General features: G+C 38.5%; 1 protein-coding gene and 1 long non-coding RNA gene across 2 annotated transcripts in view; one reads left to right on the top strand and one right to left on the bottom strand.

Annotated features, from left to right (window-relative positions):
• Window positions 1-458: 458 nt before the first annotated feature.
• On the bottom strand, window positions 459-6,603 carry LOC108166173 (uncharacterized). The gene is made up of 3 exons (XR_001776439.2): window positions 6,423-6,603; window positions 5,534-5,622; window positions 459-4,531 (listed from the first exon to the last, which is right to left on the bottom strand). It is a non-coding gene; the product is annotated as an uncharacterized LOC108166173 (long non-coding RNA).
• Window positions 6,604-6,681: 78 nt separating this feature from the next.
• The window catches only part of pkp3b (plakophilin 3b), a 33,394-nt gene continuing 17,649 nt past the window's right edge, over window positions 6,682-22,426 (top strand). The window contains exon 1 of the mRNA XM_008404935.3: window positions 6,682-7,009. Coding sequence (XP_008403157.2) covers window positions 6,814-7,009 — 196 coding nt within the window. The 5' untranslated portion in view covers window positions 6,682-6,813. The remainder of the gene's footprint in view (window positions 7,010-22,426) is intronic.

The following is a 22,426-nucleotide window of genomic DNA, read 5'->3' as shown; positions in this document are numbered from 1 at the left end:
AAGTCAAACCACACATCAAAATTTATTTGCAAGTATTGAACATAAATCAGAATGTCTTCATGTTCCTGTCATGAGATTTTCAGTGATCCTCTGTTGCTCAAAAAATGAATGCAAAAATACATTTTTAATAAAGCAGTTTTTATTTATTTATTTGCTTGTGTACAAACCTCCAATGAGTAAAATCATTTTTTGTTTTGTTTTGTTTTTAGTAACTAGATATGTTTTAGGAGGTTGGTGACCTCGGGGGGTTTTCTGGGTTTTTCCTCAGGTGTGAAAAGTATTTTCCCCCCCAACATATTTCTTCTGATTTTGCTTTCTTGTAAAAACTATTTTTAATTAAAGATAAATCAACCTTAGCTAATATAGAGCACAGCCTTTAAATGTTTTCATTTTGGGCTTGTGTAATATTGAATTGAATGAACATGTTAATAATGAATCATAAATAAACTGCACTGAACTGTGATTGACCTCATTTATTGAGTCAGTTTAACATGTCACACCCAGGGCTGATTATGGAGAGATCATCTTTAGAGTCAAGAAATGACTTAAGGTGAGCCTGGCTACATGAAGTAGGCTACTAATCTAAAAAAGCAAAACATCTGGCACAAAACCAACAGTATGTCAGAAAAAGATATAGATCAAATCAATTCAAGTTTATCTGTAGCACATTTCAGCAACAGGGCGATTCAAAGAGCTTTACACTATAAAAACAACACAGTAATCTATTATAAAATTAGCAAAAACAAATATATTTTGTAATATTCCATCATCAAAAATATCAAATATACACCAAATATATTTATCAATGTTCCACTTAATAGGAATCGAAGGTAAGTCTAAGTACCTGAGTTTTAATATTTTATTTAAAGGTACTCAGTATTTCAGCTGTTTTGCAGTTTTCTTGAAGTCTGTTTCAGAGTTTGTTTCTGTGCTGAATGTTGCTTCTACATATTTGGTTCTGGTTCTGGAACCAAACATGGAGAACCTTTCTCCAAACAGGAGCTCTGAATGGTTCTCCCCTCTCTGGTGGACGTTTACACCTCCTGCTGCCAAGCCCCTCACCAAGGACAGCACCACCCTGCTGCCCTCAGGGAGGCGGCATCAAAACAAAAACAGACTCAAAAACAGTTAACATCCTCAACACTCACATGAACTAATTATGGTTACATGTGTATGCATGTATATACATCTAGCTGATTATTATTGTAAATAATGTAAATATCGCTTGTCTTCTTTTGCTTTATATTGCACATATTTCAGACATTGTTTGTACTGTTAACCTCATTGTACATGAGACAAACAGTAAATTCAATTCAGAATATTGGTATCCGTATTGGAAGTGGAAGCAGTGGATCACTGCATCCTTAGGGCGATGTTGACAGTTTTCACATTGGACCAGATTGGTTCTGACAACTTTTCCCAATAAATGAAATAATTTTCATTTATTGGGAAAAGTTGTTTTAGTCTGATAGAAAACTGTGTTAAATATTCTGAAACATTTAAGTGTGACATAGAAAATAAAAACAAAGGGGGGTATGTGGGGATGTGTGTGTGCGGGGGAGGGGAGGTCCTGGAGTGCGGTCAGTGACTCTGCAGTGAGTGAACATACATGGTCAATCCTGTTTTGTGTCATTGTGCCTGTGATAGGTTGCTGACCTCTGGAGGGTGGAGTTATCAACTCTTTCTCAAAAACCCCTGCCCCTCCCTCCACCTCTCCCCCGCAGCCCTAAAGAGGATTAAAAGGACACATAAATTAGAGAGCAAGAGAAGAAAATTATACATATTCACTACTGAGTTTACAAGGAAGAAGAGGTTGTGACCTCTGTGAGGGAACAGGGCTGTAAATGAAACTCTCTCCTCATTACACCCAAACCCTGAGTGTGGGGTTTGTGTGTAAACCTCTTGGCTTTGGCTGCCGACTCAGAGACAGGCTGCAGAAATTCCTCCCAGAGGCCTCTGCTCCTGACATATTAGCTCTCCTCCAGCGCAGCTTCCCAGACCTCCCCTCCTCCTCTCATGTCAGCTTTGGGTGAAGTTATTTCCACATTCCTGGACCCTGAAACAATTGGTCAGCGAACAGGAAAAGTGTGCTGATTTCACAATCATCCTCCACTCTCATTCATCATTATCTGACATGTGAGTAACAAAAAGGAGGAAAAACAGTAGGATAAAGTTGAGACAATGGAGAACAGCATTCTAATGTGTCCTCATATTTACGGGAACATGAAAAAGTGCTTCAGAAACGTTCATTCATCTTTTTTCATCACTCTGAGGGTTTTAACCTGAAGTCAAGGACTTTTTTAACATGAGCAGAGCTGTGAGCTAAGCTGGTTTGCTAAACCCCTCCTGATTTGACACTCCACCCAGGCTTCCTCTCTTGGCTTCAAATGTTGTTTAGAATTGGCCAGGAATCTCTCTTTTTCTTAATTTTCCAACCACTTGCATCACATGCATTAGGGATCATAATGTTATGACTTACAGATGCATTGTGTAAACAGATAGAGCTAAAAATCAAGTGTGAAGCATTAATGCCATTCAGTCATCATTGAGATTAATTGTTGAAGTGTGAGATGTTTTCAAAACTACAGAAAACAGTTTTCCATGTAGGAGTCCAGCCTGGCCAAAACAAACCACGAGCTGGAACCACCATGCTGGTCTCCAAACGGGACGTTATTTATGGTTTACTAGTTAAGGAAAAGAAATGAGCTGTAACATGAAAACTGGACTTCCCACTACAGTGGGCCTGGAATGCAACATGATCTGAAGTGAATGTTGAGGGAGATTAAAATGGCGAGTCTGGGTTTTTTCTCCTCTGAATAAGCTGCACATGTTTCATAAGGTCACAAGATCACAATAAATCTGGCCCAGTTTTTGGGAGATCAGTGATCGGCTGATACTTACATGTGAAGCCAATCTTATCCATTGATATTATCCACTGATCTTATTTACCTACAAGGTCTAAAAATCACCCCCAGCCCTCTTCTGCTCTGCTGTGAGACAGTTTTGACTAAGAGGCCGACACCGCCAGGTCATGTCTGCATGTACCTTGTCAACCCACCGTTGCCAACTGAGCGATTTTCTTGCTGTATTTAGCAACATTTCAGACAAAAAGGTCAGCATTGGCTAACCTCGGAGTCGGCAGGTCAGGCTTCTTAAAGTTGATCGGCCAGACTTTTGCAATCTGTGCAAACTTCATTATTTATGTACAATTTGATTTCTTGCTTGTTTATCAGTGACATTGGACATTCAGATGCTTCCAGCCTCGCTTCTGGCCATGAGATATGGATCGTGATAAAAAGGAGTGAGATACAAGCTGCTGGAATCAGCCTTCTTGAGTCGAGGCGAGCGTTCCCATCACCTGACAGATCAGGGTCATTTCTGTCAGACTAAAAGTAACCTGAAAAAATGAACAACCTTTATGTTGTGTTGGACGTTGAAGTACATCCCAGAGTACAACCCAAGTACTCTGGGCAGAGGTGTCAAGTGGATTTGGAGGTTTAATAAAAATAAAGAGCAAAAAAAGAAAATCACAGGGAACGCAGGGAGCCAGAATAGAACAAAAAAAGGAGCCAGGAACAGAAAACCAGCAAAGATATCTAGGAACACAACGGGTGATCACAGGAGGAACCAGCAAAGAGTGACTGAGAATGAGTAACATGCATACTGGTGAGGTTGGTTATGAAACAAGGAACAGCTGATGATTAGAAACAAGTTTCAGGTGTGAGGAGGGAGAGACAGAGAATAATTAAGGAATATAATAAAACTAAAGTCACTAAAGGACTGGGCTAAGGTAAAACAGAGACAAAGATGATCTAATCAAAGTACAGAAACTAAGGTACACAGAAATAATGTGAAACTAGAATCAATAAATCAAACCCTCAAACAACTAACAACAACCTGGGACCTAACAAAGCAGGCATTAAACAAACTTTCCATTAAGGCTAAATTTTGGTTTTATTTATTTTTTACTACTGGCCTGATGTATTATTCTAATTTTAAATGTCATATTTTCATTAACTCTAAGTGGAAAATCATTGTAATTAAGAGAAATAAAGGCTTTCAGGCAGTGCAGAGACCACTATAGGGGCAGGTGCTCAAAAAAAAAAAATGGCCCATCTAACCGCATTCTAGGACAGAATATTAACAAAGCCACTCAGCTTTCAGAGTTTAATAAACAATGATAAATTACAAAATTGTGAGATATACAATCAAAGCTAAGGAAAAACTCTATAGAGCATATGACTATCCCTATGTAAGATATTTAGTCATTTCTTTCTGCAGGTCTATTTTGTTATAGGAAAGTATTGCAATATTCAAACCCGCAATTTAGCAAGATATGTAAATCAGAGCTGGACCACCAGACATATTTTGTCTTTACAGAATTACACTATTAAAAATATAAACAAGGGCACAATGCAACCTTTTAGTGGAGTGTAATCTATAAAACAGAGCTGCCTGTTTGCTGCACTTGCAGTGGAGATGAAGACGGTCCATTCAGGAAACCAGAGCTGCATCAAACTTTATTGTGGAACTGCAGAAAGAAGAAAAAAAAGAAAATATTGAATTGTTAATGCATGTCACCATGAGAAAAGCCTACTGAGTTTTGCTTAAAAAACTAAAACAAAAAAATTAAAATCACACATTTTTGTCTCATGAAGTGAAAAAATTATTTGCAAAACAAACTTATTTGCGCTTGTCAGAAATCTTTTCTTAATATTCTAAGTTTTTGTTTGTGACTCAAAGTTTTGCTTGTGATTCTCACATGACGTCTTGAGCAGGGCCCAAAATCACAATAAAAGATTTCTGATGTGTGCAAATAAAAGTTTATGTTTGGCAAATAATTTTTTAAGTTCACGAGACAAGAATGAGTTATTTAATTTAAAAAAAGTTTTTTAAACTAAACGTTTTTTTTTTGTTTTTTTTTTTAAAGGGAATCATTACAATTACAAAAGTTTTGATTACAATTTTATTGTATTTAACTGCATACTCTGCGAGCCAGACCCTAAACTTACTTAAAGTCTGGATTATAAATACGATGTACATTATGCAGCAAAGGAAATTAGAAGACATATATCCATGATGGAGGTGATCGGTTTTGGACGGGCGATGTGCCCCTATAGCAGGTGCCCAATACGTCGATCGCGATCGACCGGTTGATCGCGGAAAGGTTTTGAGTCGATCTCGGCAGCAGGTGACAAGCTGAACGCCGCCAGGACGCTGAGATCAGCACTTCCTCTTCTGATAGGCTTATCAAAATTATTCACTAAGATCCTAAACGTTTGTAGCTTCATTAAAAAAAGAATAATTATAAAAAGTCAAGAAAGCATGTTACAATTAATAATCTCAGTAATTATTGTTTCAACAAGGTGTTGCGCAATTCAGTGCGTTTCGGTTCCATTAACAAAACAAAAAAAAGCGACTCAAAGACCGACTGACGAGCAGAGCAGGAGTTTAAATTAGCTACTCAACCACCGCTGTGTTCAGAGAGGCTTATTATCTCAATCAGAAATAAATATCAAGCCTGGAAACCGACCTGATATTATAATGGAGAGGATGTTGTGTTTTTAATGTCATCTTTGCTTGACTTGCGGGGCGCAGGCGGTTGCCACGGCAACGGGTGTGCTTGAGAGAAAAAGAGAGAGAAAAGGTAGGAGTGGTTTTGAGTTGATGTCTTTTTACCTAGGATTGTTTTACCTTGTTTACCTTTGCTGTGGCTCATTACACCTGCTGTAGTTTCTGAACATCCAATAGACGGCAAACTTGGACTAATTACATCGTTCTTTGTGAGCATACGTCACAACATCAAATGGGACAAATATATTTCATTAAGTTTTAACAAATTCTACCTCGATAATTATGTGAAATTAAATTATATCCCGACTTCAGAAGATTTGCCTTTACCCTTAGTGGGCTCTTTGGTTCCTCCTATCAGTCTGTAGTTTCTCATATTGAGATCATCAAACCAAAGTTCAGATCCACCATGACTGACTGACACCTGCTGGCATCAGGTTTGCAACCAGCTTCTGACTGAGAAACCAGTAAGCTGCTCCCAGTGTCAGAATTTCACTGAGGAAGAAACTGGATTAAGTTTTCTGTCACTTTATTATTTCTGCTATAACTGATGTATATTCGCATATAAAATAAGTCAATAGAGTTTAATTTGCAATTTTTATGTCTTTGTGTCATGAGGTAGATCTCAGGCTGGTGAGAGAAAAAGTAGATCTTGCTCTCAAAAAGTTTGGGCACCCCCTGCCCTATAGCATAAGCGATACTGAAGAATGACTGCTATCATTAACGATACAGGGAAGAAGCTTTTTAGTTATCTAGCTTTACTAGCAAAGTTGTTAGCTAGCAGCTAGCTAATAGCACAACAACAGCATGATAAAAATACTGAATCGATAGATAGAACAGTTTTTCCTCACCTGTCTGTCTCCTCCCGCTCAGTAGTTCTTCAGAGAAAGACATCTTTCCTTCTACTCAATTTTCAAACGTATGGGGTTTAGTATTTTATTTGTTGTGAATAATGTATTTTACTGTTAAACAATAACACAAATCATCAGTCAACCATTCCAGTGTCGGGTTGTCCCTGACAGCAGGTGGGTTTGTCCCGGACCTCCTCCCCGCAGCTCCCGCCTCCAGATGTTCGGGCTGCTGACTGCTCTGCTCTCCTTTCGCAGCGGGCGGACTCTCCTTCAGACGCTGAGCCGCTGACGGGACTCGGGACCGTTGGAATATTTACTCCCCTGCTTTTCTCCCCTCTCTGCACGGGTGAAGTTGTTTAAGTCCCCGTTGTGAGTAAGTCTGGCTGCTGCGATGGCGGACGGCTGTTTTCTGACCGCGCTGCAACCGAACTCCTCCTGTACCGCCTACGTGCTGCCCTCGGACGGGCAGTCCGCCGACCCGCTGGCCAAAGTCCGGAGGGTCCAAGAGCAGGTCCGCATGCGACTGGCCGAGAGGAAATCCTCCTCGCTGCCCAGGCTGAGCAACTCACAGTTTGGGCCAGCAACAGGTGAGAGCAGGCGGCTGAAAAAGTTCCCGTCCCAGTGAGGGGAACCAGTCCGTTACTTGTGTAGAACTGAGGTTTGGTGTAACCTGGGTCCATCAGCCGCTCAGACACCCTGGAGTCCTTCTAGAACGGAATAGAAGAAATCACTTATTCAAATAATAAACATGAAAATAAAACTTAGCAAAATACAAGAACAAAACTGGAAAAGTATGGGAAATATAAAACCAAACTTTCTTTTTTTATTGGTTGAGTATAAGAGTTTTGATTTATTGTTGTTTCCATAAATGTCAGTTAATGTTCAAAAAAATACAACTGGTATCATCTCAAAAGTTACTTTTTCAATATTTTCTTCACTGTTCCCAGGTGAAAAAAAGTATACTTTAGTACACTAAATTTATACTTTTATCGATGTACTTAAACTGTACTATTTTGGAACAACTAATTTTGTGCTTAGTATTCTTTAGTAGTATTTAAATAGTATACTATATGTACTTTTTTGGAACAACTTCAAGTGTACTTAGAGTGTACTTAAAGAATACTTTTTAAATATAATATTTCAGAGCTTTATTATTATATTTTTATATAATTATTATATTTTGAGTGTAATAATTCTGTCTCAGGATTATATTAAAAATATTTATTTAATATACTTCAATATATTTTAAATATACTATTAATATATTAGTAATGTATTTAAATTACACTTGGCGAATGGCGAATTTGAACAGCGTCCGTTATCTTCCCTGCGTTCAAGGTTTTTTTTTTCTCTTTGTGGCGTTTTTAAATAAATGAAAGTGTGCAATACCGCCACCATCTGGTCTGGAGTATGAACTGGAGCTAATGCCGTTGATTATAAGGTTTTACGTCACACATCTGAAAATTGATTGGATACTTTATTTAAAAATTCCATCATGATTATCATTTTTTTATTGTATGCTATTTTAAGAAATAGTAAAAGATTATTAAGGCACTTAAAAATTCATACATATTCATTCATATTTTGTTCACTTAGTATACTTTTATTTAATATATTAAAGGTGTATTTTGGTACAATTATGTTTAAGTGTGTTTAAAGTTCTAATTTCGAAATTGGTACAAGTGTATTTTTAGTATACTTCGGATATACTCATAGGTAGTACACTTAATATTTAGTATACTTAAAGTGTACTTTCACAAATTTAAGTATGTTTGAAGTATACTAAAGTATACTTTTTTTCACCTGGGTTCCACAAGAACAATAAGTATCAATACATTTGAAAATATGATCCAGTATATTGTAACCGTGTGGAGTTTAGTGATATAAATCAGTAAGTCTGAGGCGCCTGAAGAAGTCTGTTTCAGATGGGAATGTTTGTCCAGAGCAGGATTTGAATGCTGTGACATACAGTCACAGTCAGACAGTTACATGAAAAAGACATAATAAAAGACATAATAAGTCATTTTTCCATCATCACTCTTGTTATCACAATAGTACCACAAAATATCTGGATGACATTCTAAGTCAACACCGCCCACTCCAGAATCCAGCTATGATACAGAAAGTTATATATATATATATATATATATATATATATATATATATATATATATATATATATATATATATATATATATATATATATCACAGCACTGGAACGGATCCAGTGCTGTGGTTGTGTTGGCCGCCGACCCATTGTGGTGGGCTACATCTTATCTATATATATACATATATAGATATAGATATATAGATATAGATATATAGATTATATAACTCTGATATATATATCAGAGTTATTCTCTGTTCTCTGGGGAACCGATCCAGTGCTGTGGTTGTGTTGGCCGCCGGCCCATTGTGGTGGGCTACATCTTATCTCCTGACACATTGCAAACTGTTGCTAATCTGCATTCAGCACACGCAGGCCAGCGGTAGCTAGGGAATTTTATTTGGTCTAAATTGAAAACAGATTCTATCCAAACGTTGTTGGGAAAAGTCCTGACTGAAACCTTTATAGGCTCCCACCCTTTGCTTTGTCGCTCTGCTCGTTTTTTTTCCTGCCACTTTGTGTATTCTGCAGTGACTGCTGATCCACACCACTTAAACCACTGAAATGTTCTTAAGCACAGCATGAACAAAATGTTAAGATGGAGACCCAGGAGAAAACAGAAAGCAAAACTGTGTGTCATTTATTTGTGTCTTGCAGGAAAAATAAAATATTCTGGTTTTCTTATTTTGGGAACAGTTTCAGCTGAACGCAAGGCAGAATTAGAACATTTCTTCATTTCTACAAAAGAGCCAAACAGGACAGGATTCAGGAGTTGTTGAGTTTTTACTTGAGAAAGTTTCTGCTCAGAGTTTCTCAAGGATCACTAAACACAAAGAAGAAAACCCAAAGCTGAACTTGTCACCTGGGTTACATGGACTTGGACTTGAAAACTTGGCTTTTATTGGATAATCTGTATACCAAGTAACAATACAGTCTTTGTGGAGTCAATCTGAGGCCCAGTAACATCTCAACAAAGAGACTACACAGTGTTGGCTGGAGATTTGATTCAACCAAGATCAGCCATTTTCATGAAACTGATGCAGATTTCTCTGTTCAGAGTTCAGAGAACACCACATGATGTTATATGTATTTGTTGACCTTTGGAACACCAGGGGTTTTATTTTCTGGTTTTTTCTTTCTTGTGGAAAGTCTAACAATGACTGCATAAACTTCCACTTTCCAATTTCTACTTTTTTCCCTAAATGTTAAAGTTGTTGTGTCCTTGATAGGACACCACTTCACCATTTCACCAGCTTTGCCTGTTGGTGCCTGATAGCCTCTCTCTTGTCTGTCAGTCTGTCCAGGGCAGCTGTGGCTACAATGTAGCTCACCGTCATCAGTGTGTGAGTGTGTGTGGGAGTGACTGGATGTAGGGGTCGTTTGGGGTCATCTGGACTTGATCAAGCGCTTCACAACTACAGGCCGTTTACCATTGAACCTCACAGGGGTCTTTTCTGAAGAAAACCAGAAATCAAGAAGGACAAAATGTCTCCACACTTTCCTGGGTCTGATAAAGCAGATGTTGACGGAACTGTGTGGCTGTTATTTACTAAAATTCCTTCCTCTGATCACCAACAGTGACATTTATACGACATGAACTCACATATCAAAGTGAAATGCAGTGCCAGGGGAAAGAAGAACTAATCCCAGGTGAATGTTGTGCTGTTCACTGGTATGATGTCCCCCATTACATCCTGTCCCCCTGTAACCTGTCTGTACTGTTTGACTCTAAGAAAATAACTTGAAGCCTTAAGGGCTTATTGGTTGCCATGGCATTAAAGCCAACAGAATAAAGAGCTTGGACGGCCGTAACCCACAGCTACAGTGTAATAAATAATGTAGTTGGAGGGAGAATCCTATTTCAGCATCAGCGCCCAGATCCCCACATGCAGCCGTACCAGGCTGCATGCTGGCTCTGCTGACGGCTGCTTTCCCAGTCCAGACTGGGAGGTTGGGAAGGAAAATGACCATCAAGTCCTGAACAAGTCTACAAACAGCAAAAAAACTGGGTCATATTTGTCAGTACAAATGTTTTATCTTAACTGTAAACAGAAAATACACACTGATTTTATCAGATGCGTGGTCTGGTTTTCCGGGTTCTGAAATTGTTCAAGCTAACTTCAAAAGCACAAGGTGACAGTGCTGCCAACTGCACCATTGTGCAGCCCTGCTATAGAGTATTTTGCATGAAACAAAAATGAAGTCAAAATGGAAAACAAAGTGGAGTTGATGAAAAATGTCAATAAGTATTTAAGGCTGTAAAATATTAAAGGGGTGTGCTTCATTCTGACTGTATTTTGATGCTTCATCTGTTTACCTTGCAACAATTTGGCAATAAGTTGTTTTGAGCAAGGCTGCTGAAGATTCCTTCAGCAGCCTGAAGGCATTGAGATATTCTAACCACTTTAGGTGACAGAATACAGGCTGTAGGTTAACTCCAATTCAAATTTCTGTGACTGATAAATAAAGAAATAAGCCAGGATTAAAATGTTGGCATTTCATTGTGTTTGAAACATCCATGTTCTTGTAGGCTAAAATGATTTGGCTGGTGAAGCAGCTTCCTTCTCCTTGGATATCTCCAGAGATCTAGTAGATTGACACTGTGATGTTATAGATCTCATTTGTAATAAATTCAGAGGGAGAAATCCCAGAGCAGCTGATAATGTCAGCTGAACTCACTGCTCAGGCTTCTACTGCACTTAAAAAAGCAAATATGATTATTTTGGAGTGATTTTTCAGCTGATAATATTGCTCCAGTCTTTACCAGTAATAGTGCATCCTGTTCAGGTTGCCATGGGAATAAACAGTTCTTTCCTGCTCAGAACAATGCTGTCCTAACGGTGATGTTTACAGACCAAAAGGCTGCTGAGACCCTTAAAGGGAGGCAGAAAGACCAATAAAATCCATATAGTTACTGTGGATTTTGGTGGAAGTTTTGTGTTTTAAACTTTTTTTATTTCCATACTTTGTGAAAAACACAAGCATAGAAAATGTTCAAGATGTGCAGCATCGTAAAATACACTTTATTCTTGTTTTTGCTCCTCTTTAGTTAACAAAATCTACGCTTTTTTAAAGTTCCATCTATTCTTAGCCGGGGTATGTAACTTAAAACATAACATTTCTTTTATATATTTGCTAAATCTATCACCATGTTGTGACTGTATAATATGAGTCTACAGATAACCTCCTGTAGCCCCTCCCTGAGGTACTAATGCCATCTGAAGAAATGCAAAAACAACCAATCAGAGCCAGAAGGCGGGTCTTAGTGCTGTCAGTGACTCTTGTGTGCTCGCTGTTCAATGCGCTGAGGGTGGAGACACAACTTACAGTTCCATGTAAACTGTTTATCTACCAAAAACAGTGGTTATGGTGACAGCATTTAGCTGTCAGGAAGAAGCTGAAGCAGAGCAGAGATCAGCAGGTGGAGGGGTGAGCAACATGTTCACAAGGAGGATTGACAGCACTAAAGCCCTCCTCCTGGCTTTGATGGATGTTTCTGACTGAGAGGTGTGTTTCTGTAGTCAGCACTGGGAGCACTGGGACAAGGCAGATTTGTTCACAGATTGATTTTTTTTTACAGATCTTCTGTCTCATGCTATACTGTCACAACATGGTGACAGTTTTAACAAAAATGTAAAAAACATATTTTAGGTTTGCATGTCTGCATGCTTCCATCAGTAATCAGAATATTTTATGGTCTGGTAAATTTAGTAGAGCATTTCCACCACCAGCTGGACTCTTATTGGACCAACCCCAATGCCTAATGTGGGATCACAGAAGTGTAGTGACAAATATGATGCTCATGCTTGTTGCTAGCAGTGATGCTTTCCTGAGTCCCAATCAGTGGACTGTGTTGTGTGACACAGTAGTTCCACCCTCAGTAGCTCCACCCTCAGTAGCTCCACCCTAACCGTTGTCTATAGAGATCTACAACTGAACAGGGCTCAGAAATGTTGCAGCACTGGTCAGTTTTCCAGGAGGGCTCCAATGCTGGAGAGCAAATAAAGAACCTTGACATTAAAACACAGGGCACTGAGGTCAGGCAGCTCCTTCACTGTGAATTCATCATAATTCACTGCTGACTAAAAGTCATTTTTTACTTATTTCTTAAAAATAAATAACCCACCAGTAACACCTGAGCATACAACATCAGTAATGCATTTTACTACATGTGTACTATATAAAAACATGAAAGCAGAGGAATAGACAAAGCTGAAGCTTATTCTGAAGTGAGAACGCCGCCCTGCCTGACCACCTTTGTTTGCTGAACATTCCTTTCCAATCTCCTCCAGACAATATGCTGTCAGGATCTATTTTAGACCTTCCTCTTGTTCCACCAGTAGTCTTCATTCATGCCTTGATTAGAATGGCAAAACATGACAGGAAGAGAGGGAGAATCTAAAATGTTATAGCAGTTATTTGAGTTTTCTTTTCTTCCAAAAGAAGCTGGTTTTACTTTATTGGTGCTTAAAAAGATTTAGATGTAAAACTCCAAGTTTCTTTAATTCTTAGGTATGAGAAATCCAAACTAATCGCACAGAACTACACCAATATGAAACATCTATTATAATAGAAACCAACACAGTTTATAAGCTGTGGTATTAGGAAAATCATGAGTGTCATTGGTTTTAAAAGTTCTGCTCTTGACACCATGATGCTGGTTGGAATAAGTAAAACAACATCACTTCTTCACACACAAGCAATATAAGTTAAATGATATTCTGCAATAATCTATATAGAAATCGATTTTCGGGCCGATTTTCATGAAAAAGTGCATGATCGGTGATCGGCGATCATTGGCTCTTGTTGCCGATACCGATCACCTGCATCTCATTTCACAGCCTGTCTGTGCAGCTGGTCTCCTCTTTCCTTCACACTGCGCAAACGCGCAGCAACAAATCCTAAGCGATGTGGAACTATAACGCACTGAGTGAATGGGGACGTTTGCGTGTTGCGGCGGAAAATTGAAGCACGTCAAAATGCATCAACACAACGAAGCTAATACGACATAAAAACAATGGCATACTTGATGGAGTTTGGCTACATCGAGGCTCACTGCAGTAAAAAAGACATATGGAGGATCAGATAGCAGGTAAAGCAGCGCACAGCTACAAACACTCACCCGGATTAACATGACAGTCAGAAAGCTAAACAAATAACCCGCAAAATTATTTAAGTCTTCGAGCTGCTATGTAAGACGCTGGTTCTGTTCTCGCTGTTGAACCGCTGCTACGCGCTACAGGTAGCAATATTTCACAGACGGAGCACCGCTTCTGCTCCACCTGGTAGTGACTCTCACACCAAACCTCTGCTTAAAGCTGCAACATCTAACCTAAAAAAATACATTTTACATACGTATTAAAACTTTCGCTGTCCTAACATGAGACAGATAATCTCTAAAAAAATAATCAATCTCCTCCCTGCTCTGCATAATTACTCCGCTCAGTCAGAAACAGCCACTCAGAACTAGCACTAATCACCTAGCCGCCATGCTATCAGGAAGTTTTCATTCAGTAACTCTGGATTGTTTATTGTAATGGAACCTGTATTTGCCTTTGAATGTTAAGTTTTATACTTGAAATTTTTTGGCAATGTTGAGAGGTTTTATTTTGGCTCTTTGCATTATTCAGCCTCTTCAGAGCCTTCATATGTTATCAGTCTGTTAAAGATAGTATTATTGATAGCAGCACAATTTGCACAATGCCTGTTTTCTTTAGTTTTCTTCTTGAAAAAAGTTATTAAAAACAAGTTTTGTCTAAATTAAGGTGAATTCATGGTTCCTTTTTCCACACAATGTAATCAGTAGTGTTTATGATAAAAAAAAAATAATAATAATTATGTGATCATTATCGGTGATCGGCCCTCATGGGTGATCAGTATCGGTATCGGCAGGAAAAAACCTGATCGGCACAGAAAGAGGTGATCTCAACATCTAAATTGCTTTAAAAGAAATGTTTAAATAAATTAAGAAACCACACACACTCAAATAATAAAATTGGGAATAAATGACCAGATAGTCATTACTGAGTAATTTAAAGGTTTGCCCTGCTTAACTCTCAGAGCTTCACTTTGTTGAGCTCCTGTCTGTTACAGTAAGAGTGAGATTAACTAAAAGTACCGCATGAGGCCTTCAGAACGTCTCGAGTCGGGTAAGGACTCAACAAAAGTTGAAATACTGTAAGTTTCCTACAAGTGAAACTATTTTAAAACAGCCGCCAACCTGCTCAGGTCTGGACGTTCAAGCTTATTCAGTTCTAGTGCAGAACACAAGATGCTAAAAGACATTTCTAAAACCTACTGCTGGTTCCTGCCTCTGCTGATGTCGAAGTTCATATCTGTACAATCACAAAGAGACAAGCACAAGTTTACATGTGAAAGCAGACCAGCGTTTGCCAGAGAGAAAAGCTGGACTTTGAAATAATGTTATTCAGACAGATGAGTGAAAAGTGGAATGATTTCTAGGCTGGAGCAGATGTTTGGCATAAACCAAAAAAGAATTCCAGTTTAAGATCTTTATACTGGTTGTGGCCGTGTGAACTCGCCATCATAAAATCCACCATGGATTCTACCGTGTGTCAGAGGGATCATACAAAACTGGAGCCTGAAACATGACAATGAGCCAGAACACACCAGGACTGGCTGAGAATGAGTAAATTAAAGACCTGGAATGGAGTCAGTTCCCTCAGACATCTCTCAGGTGAAATGGAGACATATGAGAAACCTTCCTTAGACCAACATAGACTGGAATCTTTGAAGTCATTACAACCAAAGGTGATAGCACAAGCTAATAGGCCAGGGTAACTTTTTCCTCAAGTAGAAAATACATTTATGTTTGCTGTCATTTTCTTAATAAATCAAACATGTTGAATCGTATGTATTTGCCTGTAAATAAATCCCTCTACATCCTAGATATAATTGATACAAAACATTAGACATTGATATAAGTGAGATGTTTATTTGGTTGTACTAATTTAGTGTGCATTCTGTGTGAATTCATACTAAACAGGCTGGACTTCCAGTCCGTCTGTCCAGGAGGTCCAGTTTGTTTGGAGAGCATAGAAGTGAAATCTGGTCTGGGTTTGGTTGAAGTGAACTGTGGTGCAGTTTGAATGCATGTGAATGCCAGGTGGACCGGAGAACGCACCAAAAGTAGGAAGCGAACTAAAACACAGTGCATTCTGGGTATATACAAACAAAACAAATTCGCATGTCTAGAGCTAGCTAGTGGGAGAAACGGTTTGTGATCTTTCACCAAAGACAAAAGAGAAATCCTACAGCCACTAAAATCTGATGCCAGATTTCTTCTTTACTTTTGATAAAGAAGGAAGTTGCCCTCAGTTTTTTCTTCAGAGGTTTTTGTGCTGTTTCCTTCTGTGGTTTTCGGTGCAGCGCCACCACAGGTGAGGCTAGGAACAGGTTGCTCAAAGTGTTAGTTTGGTTTGACAGAGTCTGGTGTGAAATCAAACTGCAGCAGCTGGAAATGCTGTAACTTTTCCAGCTGTTGCAGTTGCAGCAACTGAAACTGCCCATGCTGCAGTTTTGGGTCCCTTTGTCACATCGTTGCAGAAAAAATCCTGATAGATGGAAAAGAGGTGAAAGCTGTCCTTAAATGCTTAATAATGACTGATATACAAAAGTCACACTTCATTATCTACACATCACAAAGAGGACAACAAGCTAGAAGAAAGTTAGTTTGTATTCTTAAAAATATATCCCTAGTTTTCTTTCTCTTTATGTAAAATGATCTGACTGCACTCTCTTGTTGACTCCCTCAGAACCTGTGTGCGATTTGTGTCATTAACTTGTTTGTGTAGTTATTCATATTTCTGCTCATGCTGTATTTCTATGTTGGTGGTATCAGTTAGTTGTGATGTGGTGATGCTGATGTTCAGGCATGCAGCCCAGGGCCCCACCCAGCAGTATTTCCTCCCTCCTTCCTCCCATCCTGCAGTACTTGTATTCTGTGTGCGCATGTGTACATGTGCGCATGTGTATGTGTGCGTGTGTGTGTGTGTGTGTGCCTTGTGGTCTTTCCAGTCAACACTGTATTGTCCTTCATGTGGTTGCAGTGAGCTGTATGGAGAAGCGTCATGCTTTCTGTGTCCAGGGTGACATTAAAATGGGAGCTGGAATTGCTCCATGCACTTCTGTTTACATGATGTCATCTTCCACACACACCCACAACCTGGGTCACACTGAACATGCTGTCTGTGTGGCACAGTCGAAAACACTGACACGTTGAATCCTAAGAGCTTATAGTGGATGCTTCACCAATCCGAAGATGTTTTGTGTGTAAAGATGACTTACTCGGTTTGTTCTTCCATGGAGATTCCTGTAGGATTGTGAAGTTCAGGCGTGCTGCTGAGTGTCTATTTGTGAAGTCATGCTCTTATTCTCCCTCCTGTACCCAGTGGAGCTCTATGTTCATTATTCTTGAGTGAATTGCTCAGCTGGTGTCTGGCTGGGTTTATAGCCCAGTGGCTGGTTAGTGCTTCAGAACTAATCAGCCATTAACTCTGGATGGTTTTTTCCTTACACTGGAGCTGGGTGAAACTCTCAATCTGTAGGTGTTTGGACTTCTAGTTTTGTTTTCTTTTTTTTTCCAGATTTTGATTATTTCTTTATTGTTTACTTGCTTAGTGCAATTTTATTTTTTTCATCACGTTTGTTCATCAGTTGTGTCTCTCAGTGTTTCCTTCTTTTTAATTTGGCTCTCAGCTTTGTTTTTTCTCCTCTCTTTACCTGCCATTCTTTCTCCCAGCTGTTTTTTTCATTTCCTCATTTCCTTTGCCTCCTCTCCTCTGCTGTTCCCAGTCACCTGTAATTAGCTCTTCTGCTTCCTTTCTCACTTCCTCTCCTCAGTACTTAAACCCCTAGTTCAGTGGTTCTTAATCTTTTTTGAGGCACCGAACCCACCAGTTTCATATGCGCATTAAACGAACCCTTCTGTAGTGATAAATAAAATATGATCCCCCCCCGCCCTCCCCCTAAATTCAAGACATAGGGGTGACCCAACTAGAGTCTAGTGTGCGATTTGTGTCATTAACTTGTTTGTGTAGTTATTCCGGCAGGATATCTGATTACTGGTAAGGCATAGCTGTTTATTGCACGGATCTTGTTCTTGCCATTGAGCTGGCTTCTCAGGACTTGCCTTATTCGTTGGAGGTATTTGGCTGTGGCTCCTTTCCTTGTGACCTCATCGAGGTTGCCATTTGCTTGTGGTATTCCCAGGTACTTCTAGCTGTGCTCTATGTCTGCTATTGTTCCTTCTGGGAGTGAGACCCCTTCTGTGTGGGCGAGCTTCCCTCTCTTTGTAACCATCCGACCACACTTCTCTAGTCCGAATGACATCCCAATGTATATATATATATATATATATATATATATATATATATATATATATATATATATATATATATATATATATATATATATATATATATATATATATATATATATATGTATGTATGTATGTATGTATGTTTCGCGACAGCGGCAAGAGCAACTCTTCCTCTTGACAGTAAATTGCACTGTTGCACCCTGAGCCTGACTCACAGATACATTTTGTGTATCTGTGATGCCAATTGGGATGCCAATACATTGGGATGTCAATGTATTGGGATACATTGACATCCCAATGTATATATATATATATATATACATTGGGATGTCATTCGGACTAGAGAAGTGTGGCCCCGATGACCCGAGCTCAGAGGATGAAACAGACCACCCGCGGAGGGTGAGAAGGGAATTTTTTTTTTTAATATATATATATATATATATATATATATATATATATATATATATATATATATATATATATATATATATATATATATATATATATATATATATATATATATATATATATATATTTTTTTATATATATATATATATATATATATATATATATATATATATATATATATATATATATATATATATATATATATATATATATATATATATATATATATATATATATATATATTAAAAAAAAAAATTCCCTTCTCACCCTCCGCGGGTGGTCTGTTTCATCCTCTGAGCTCGGGTCCTCTATCAGAGGCCTGGGAGCTTGAGGGTTCTGCGCAGTATCTTGGCTGTGCCTAGAACTGCACATTTCTGGACTGAGATGTCTGATGTTGTTCCTGGGATCTGTTTGAGCCACTGCTCCAGTTTGGGGGTGACTGCCCCGAGGGCCCCGATGACTACAGGCACCACTGTGGTCTTCACCTTCCAGGTCTTTTCCAGTTCCTCCCTGAGGCCCTGGTATTTCTCCAATTTCTCATGCTCCTTTTTCCTGATGTTGTAGTCACTTGGTATTGCTACATCCACCACAACGGCTTTCCTCTGTTCTTTATCCACCACCACAATGTCCGGTTGGTTCGCCATTACCATCTTGTCTGTCTGGATCTGGAAGTCCCACAGGATCTTAGCTCGGTCATTCTCCACCATTTTTGGGGGCGTTCCCCACTTTGATCTTGGGGCTTCCAGTCCATATTCTGCACAGATGTTCCTGTACACTATGCCCGCCACTTGGTTATGTCGTTCCATGTATGCTTTCCCTGCCAGCATCTTGCACCCTGCTATTATGTGCTGGACTGTCTCAGGGGCCTCCTTGCACAACCTACACCTTGGGTCTTGTCTGGTGTGGTAGATCTGAGCCTCTATTGCTCTGGTGTTTATATATATATATATATATATATATATATATATATATATATATATATATATATATATATATATATATATATATATATATATATGTTTTTAAGCCGACGAGTTCTAGCTTCAGAGTGATTCAGAAGCTAAGATTGAGTCCAAAATCAGTGAGATTCATCCGTGGTGCAGTGAATCTGTCTCTCTTTAAAGATATCTCATTTCTTCCTCACATCGTGTCCTTATGAAACTTTCAAAACAAAAACGGAAAATTTGGGATGTATCTTACTAGTGAAAGAATTACATATAAATAATAGTCTTTACCACCTGGTAAATGTTATAACACATAATATAAGTTTTATAATATGTGTTACTGTCAGTCTCTTACCTTATTTGGAAATGGGAACATTGCACTCCGGAAGTGAAGGGGGCGCTATTTCCTATATTATCCGCGTTCTTCCGTTTAAATTTTCTTTTGAAATCTGTGATATAGCTTCATCTGTAGGAAGGAGTTTCACTCTCAGCATGTATTTTAAAATTTATCTTTTTTATTTACTTCAGCGCAGCTCACAGATTTTAACAAATTCCGTAGCTTTCGGTGTACTTCTAAATCTGCTTCTTAGTCGCATCTTTTCGGGCCTGCATTGCTACTGCCTCTAGTGGCATGGGGGTGGTAACACAACTAATATAATTATGTCACTAAACGAGAATACCACAAAATCTTTATTATTTACTATTAATTTCGCCATTACTGACAACGTGAAAGACAAATTATCTTCTAAAATATCATATTTTTCTTCAGGATGTAAAGCTAATTAGGTGACATAAACAACAGCTTTATACATTATAAATAATATCTATGTATCCCCATCACTTATAGGAGGAAGAAAAGAAATAAGACATGAAAAACAACATTATCAACAACAATAAAAATACCATATACAAAATATACATAAGAAATTTAATTGAGCAAAAGTCAATAACAAACAAATTAATTAGGTTCACAGACGAATAACCATGGTTGTTAAACAAGCAATAATCCACATTTTTGTTTTGTTGGTAGAGTCCTATACATAGGAAAAAATATTATAAAATTATTTAGTCTTCCAAGGTGGAAATTTTTCTTTGACTCTAAAACAATAAAATAAAACTAATTAATAGAATCATCATATCAACAATTTGTGCATGAAGTAAACACTTAGCATGCTACAGGTTAATGTTATTATTTAATTTGGCTAAGAATAATTATTGCACTGTCAATGAATGACATCTAATAGATGTTCTATATTTACCAGAGGATCACAGTAACGCCCTTCATGAGCTCAAACTGATAAAAAAAGAGGATGGATGCTCTATACAGTTTAGACAGAGTTGTTTTTGGTTTCACCGCTGTTTACCTACTATTTTTCCTGCTATTCCAAGTATTCTTAAAAGATTGTCTGTTAGTCTGCAGCTCATGTGACCAAACCAGCCGAGGAGATGAAAAGCTAAAGAACTCAACAGTTAAAACTTGAGATGACTTAAAACTTAAGTTAAATTTTTAAGTTTTAACATTTTATCTCATTGTTAGAATGTTAACATTACTTAACCTGGAGGTAACATTACTAATGTTACCTCCAGGGGTGAAAGTAGTTTTAAATTCTTGGGGGTACTATGACAAAAACAAATAGGACCAAAAAACATTTTATATATATATATATATATATATATATATATGTATTTTTGCAAAGTGATAAAAGCTGCGTACCTGTTGCTACAAAATAAAGCCGTATTTCCTTCAGCCCACTGGCTGCAATGTTGACACCTTGAGATGCCATGAGACCTAAATTCTGAACATTTAGCTTTTAAACTGGTTGTATTGATCATGTGTCCAGACAGAGGGATAATCAGTAGCCCGGCATCATGACTTGTTTGTTCTGAAGATCCTGCAGCTTCCACTTCTCTTCCTAACATGGCGCCTCCTCATCCTGACTCTCATACTGATAGGAGGAACCACAGAGCTCTGTTAGGTTAAAAGCTCATCTTCTGAAGTTGGGATATTTTTCCTCCAACAGGCTCCAGAGGAATCACCTCATACCAGATGTTGGACTGGATTTTATTTCAATGTCATTTGTGAATATTAAAGCCTCATTTTCAACAGTGGAGCTATAAAGGTTGAAAAAGGTCATTATTTTGGAGAAAGTCTCATCAACATCAATATTTCCACTAAAGACGCAAAAAAAATTTGTTTGATAAAGGAAAAGCCTCTCAGACTCTGAGCCCGACAGGACCAAACTATTTTTTTTATATTAGACAATTTAATTTCACATAATTATTATGGAAGGCATTTGTTTGTTAAATACTTAATGAAACATATTTACCATGTTTGATGTTTGTTGTAAATGACAAATTCTCACAAAGAACGAGGTAATTAGTCCAAATTTGTCGTTTTATTGAACGTTCAGAAACTACAGCAGCTGTGATGCGCCCAGTGGCTCAACTACACATTATGTAGGTGGATGCGAAAACATAAATCGGTGCTGATTGGCTAAGCTAGCGGTTCTCAACGTGGGTGGTACCGCCCCCCAGGGGGTGTTCAGAGGACGGCAGGGGGCGCTGGCGGACATTTTTACAAAAGGGGGGCGCTGGGATGCCTTTGGGGGGCGTTTAGTCGAAGGTAAACTTTACACCATAAATGCCCAAGAATGCCAGTTTAGACTTTGAGCAACTTGGTAAAACTGTATTGTGTAACATTAAACCATGCTTGGATGCAACTGTATCGATGGCAGCTCTCCTTCAATTCAGTGTATGTAACTTCTGTTAACTTCTTGGGGCAGCTCCGTTGTCCTGCTACTGGTAACTAAAATCAAGATACCCTCACTGTGTATCCCTCTGAAAAATGAACCAATGGGGTATATGCCACGGACTTCCGTTATAGCACTTCCGCATTTTTTTTTGCCACATAGAATGGTTCCGGTCCACAGGCAACAGTATGTTAACAGTGGCTCCTCAGTCGCTGCAGGACTATTAATGATGCCTATATAATTATTCAGACGTCCTGAAACGCTCCAACAACAAAGGAGAAAATAAAGAAATTCCTCCATGGGTGATACCATGATAGAGAGCGTTCATTTTATAGCGTTAACACCGGTGCTGTAAGTGGTCCGGTATGAAACTGGGGTGATAGAACAACACAGCACTTTTAAATTTCAATAATCAGAATGCAGAAATTGTTTCCGTTGTTTTAAAAGGTTTATGT

This window comes from Poecilia reticulata, chromosome 3 (assembly GCF_904066995.2).
Source record: "Poecilia reticulata chromosome 3, P_reticulata-male-v2, whole genome shotgun sequence".
Classification (NCBI taxonomy): domain Eukaryota; kingdom Metazoa; phylum Chordata; class Actinopteri; order Cyprinodontiformes; family Poeciliidae; genus Poecilia; species Poecilia reticulata.
This window is presented reverse-complemented; position numbering and strand designations above follow the sequence as displayed.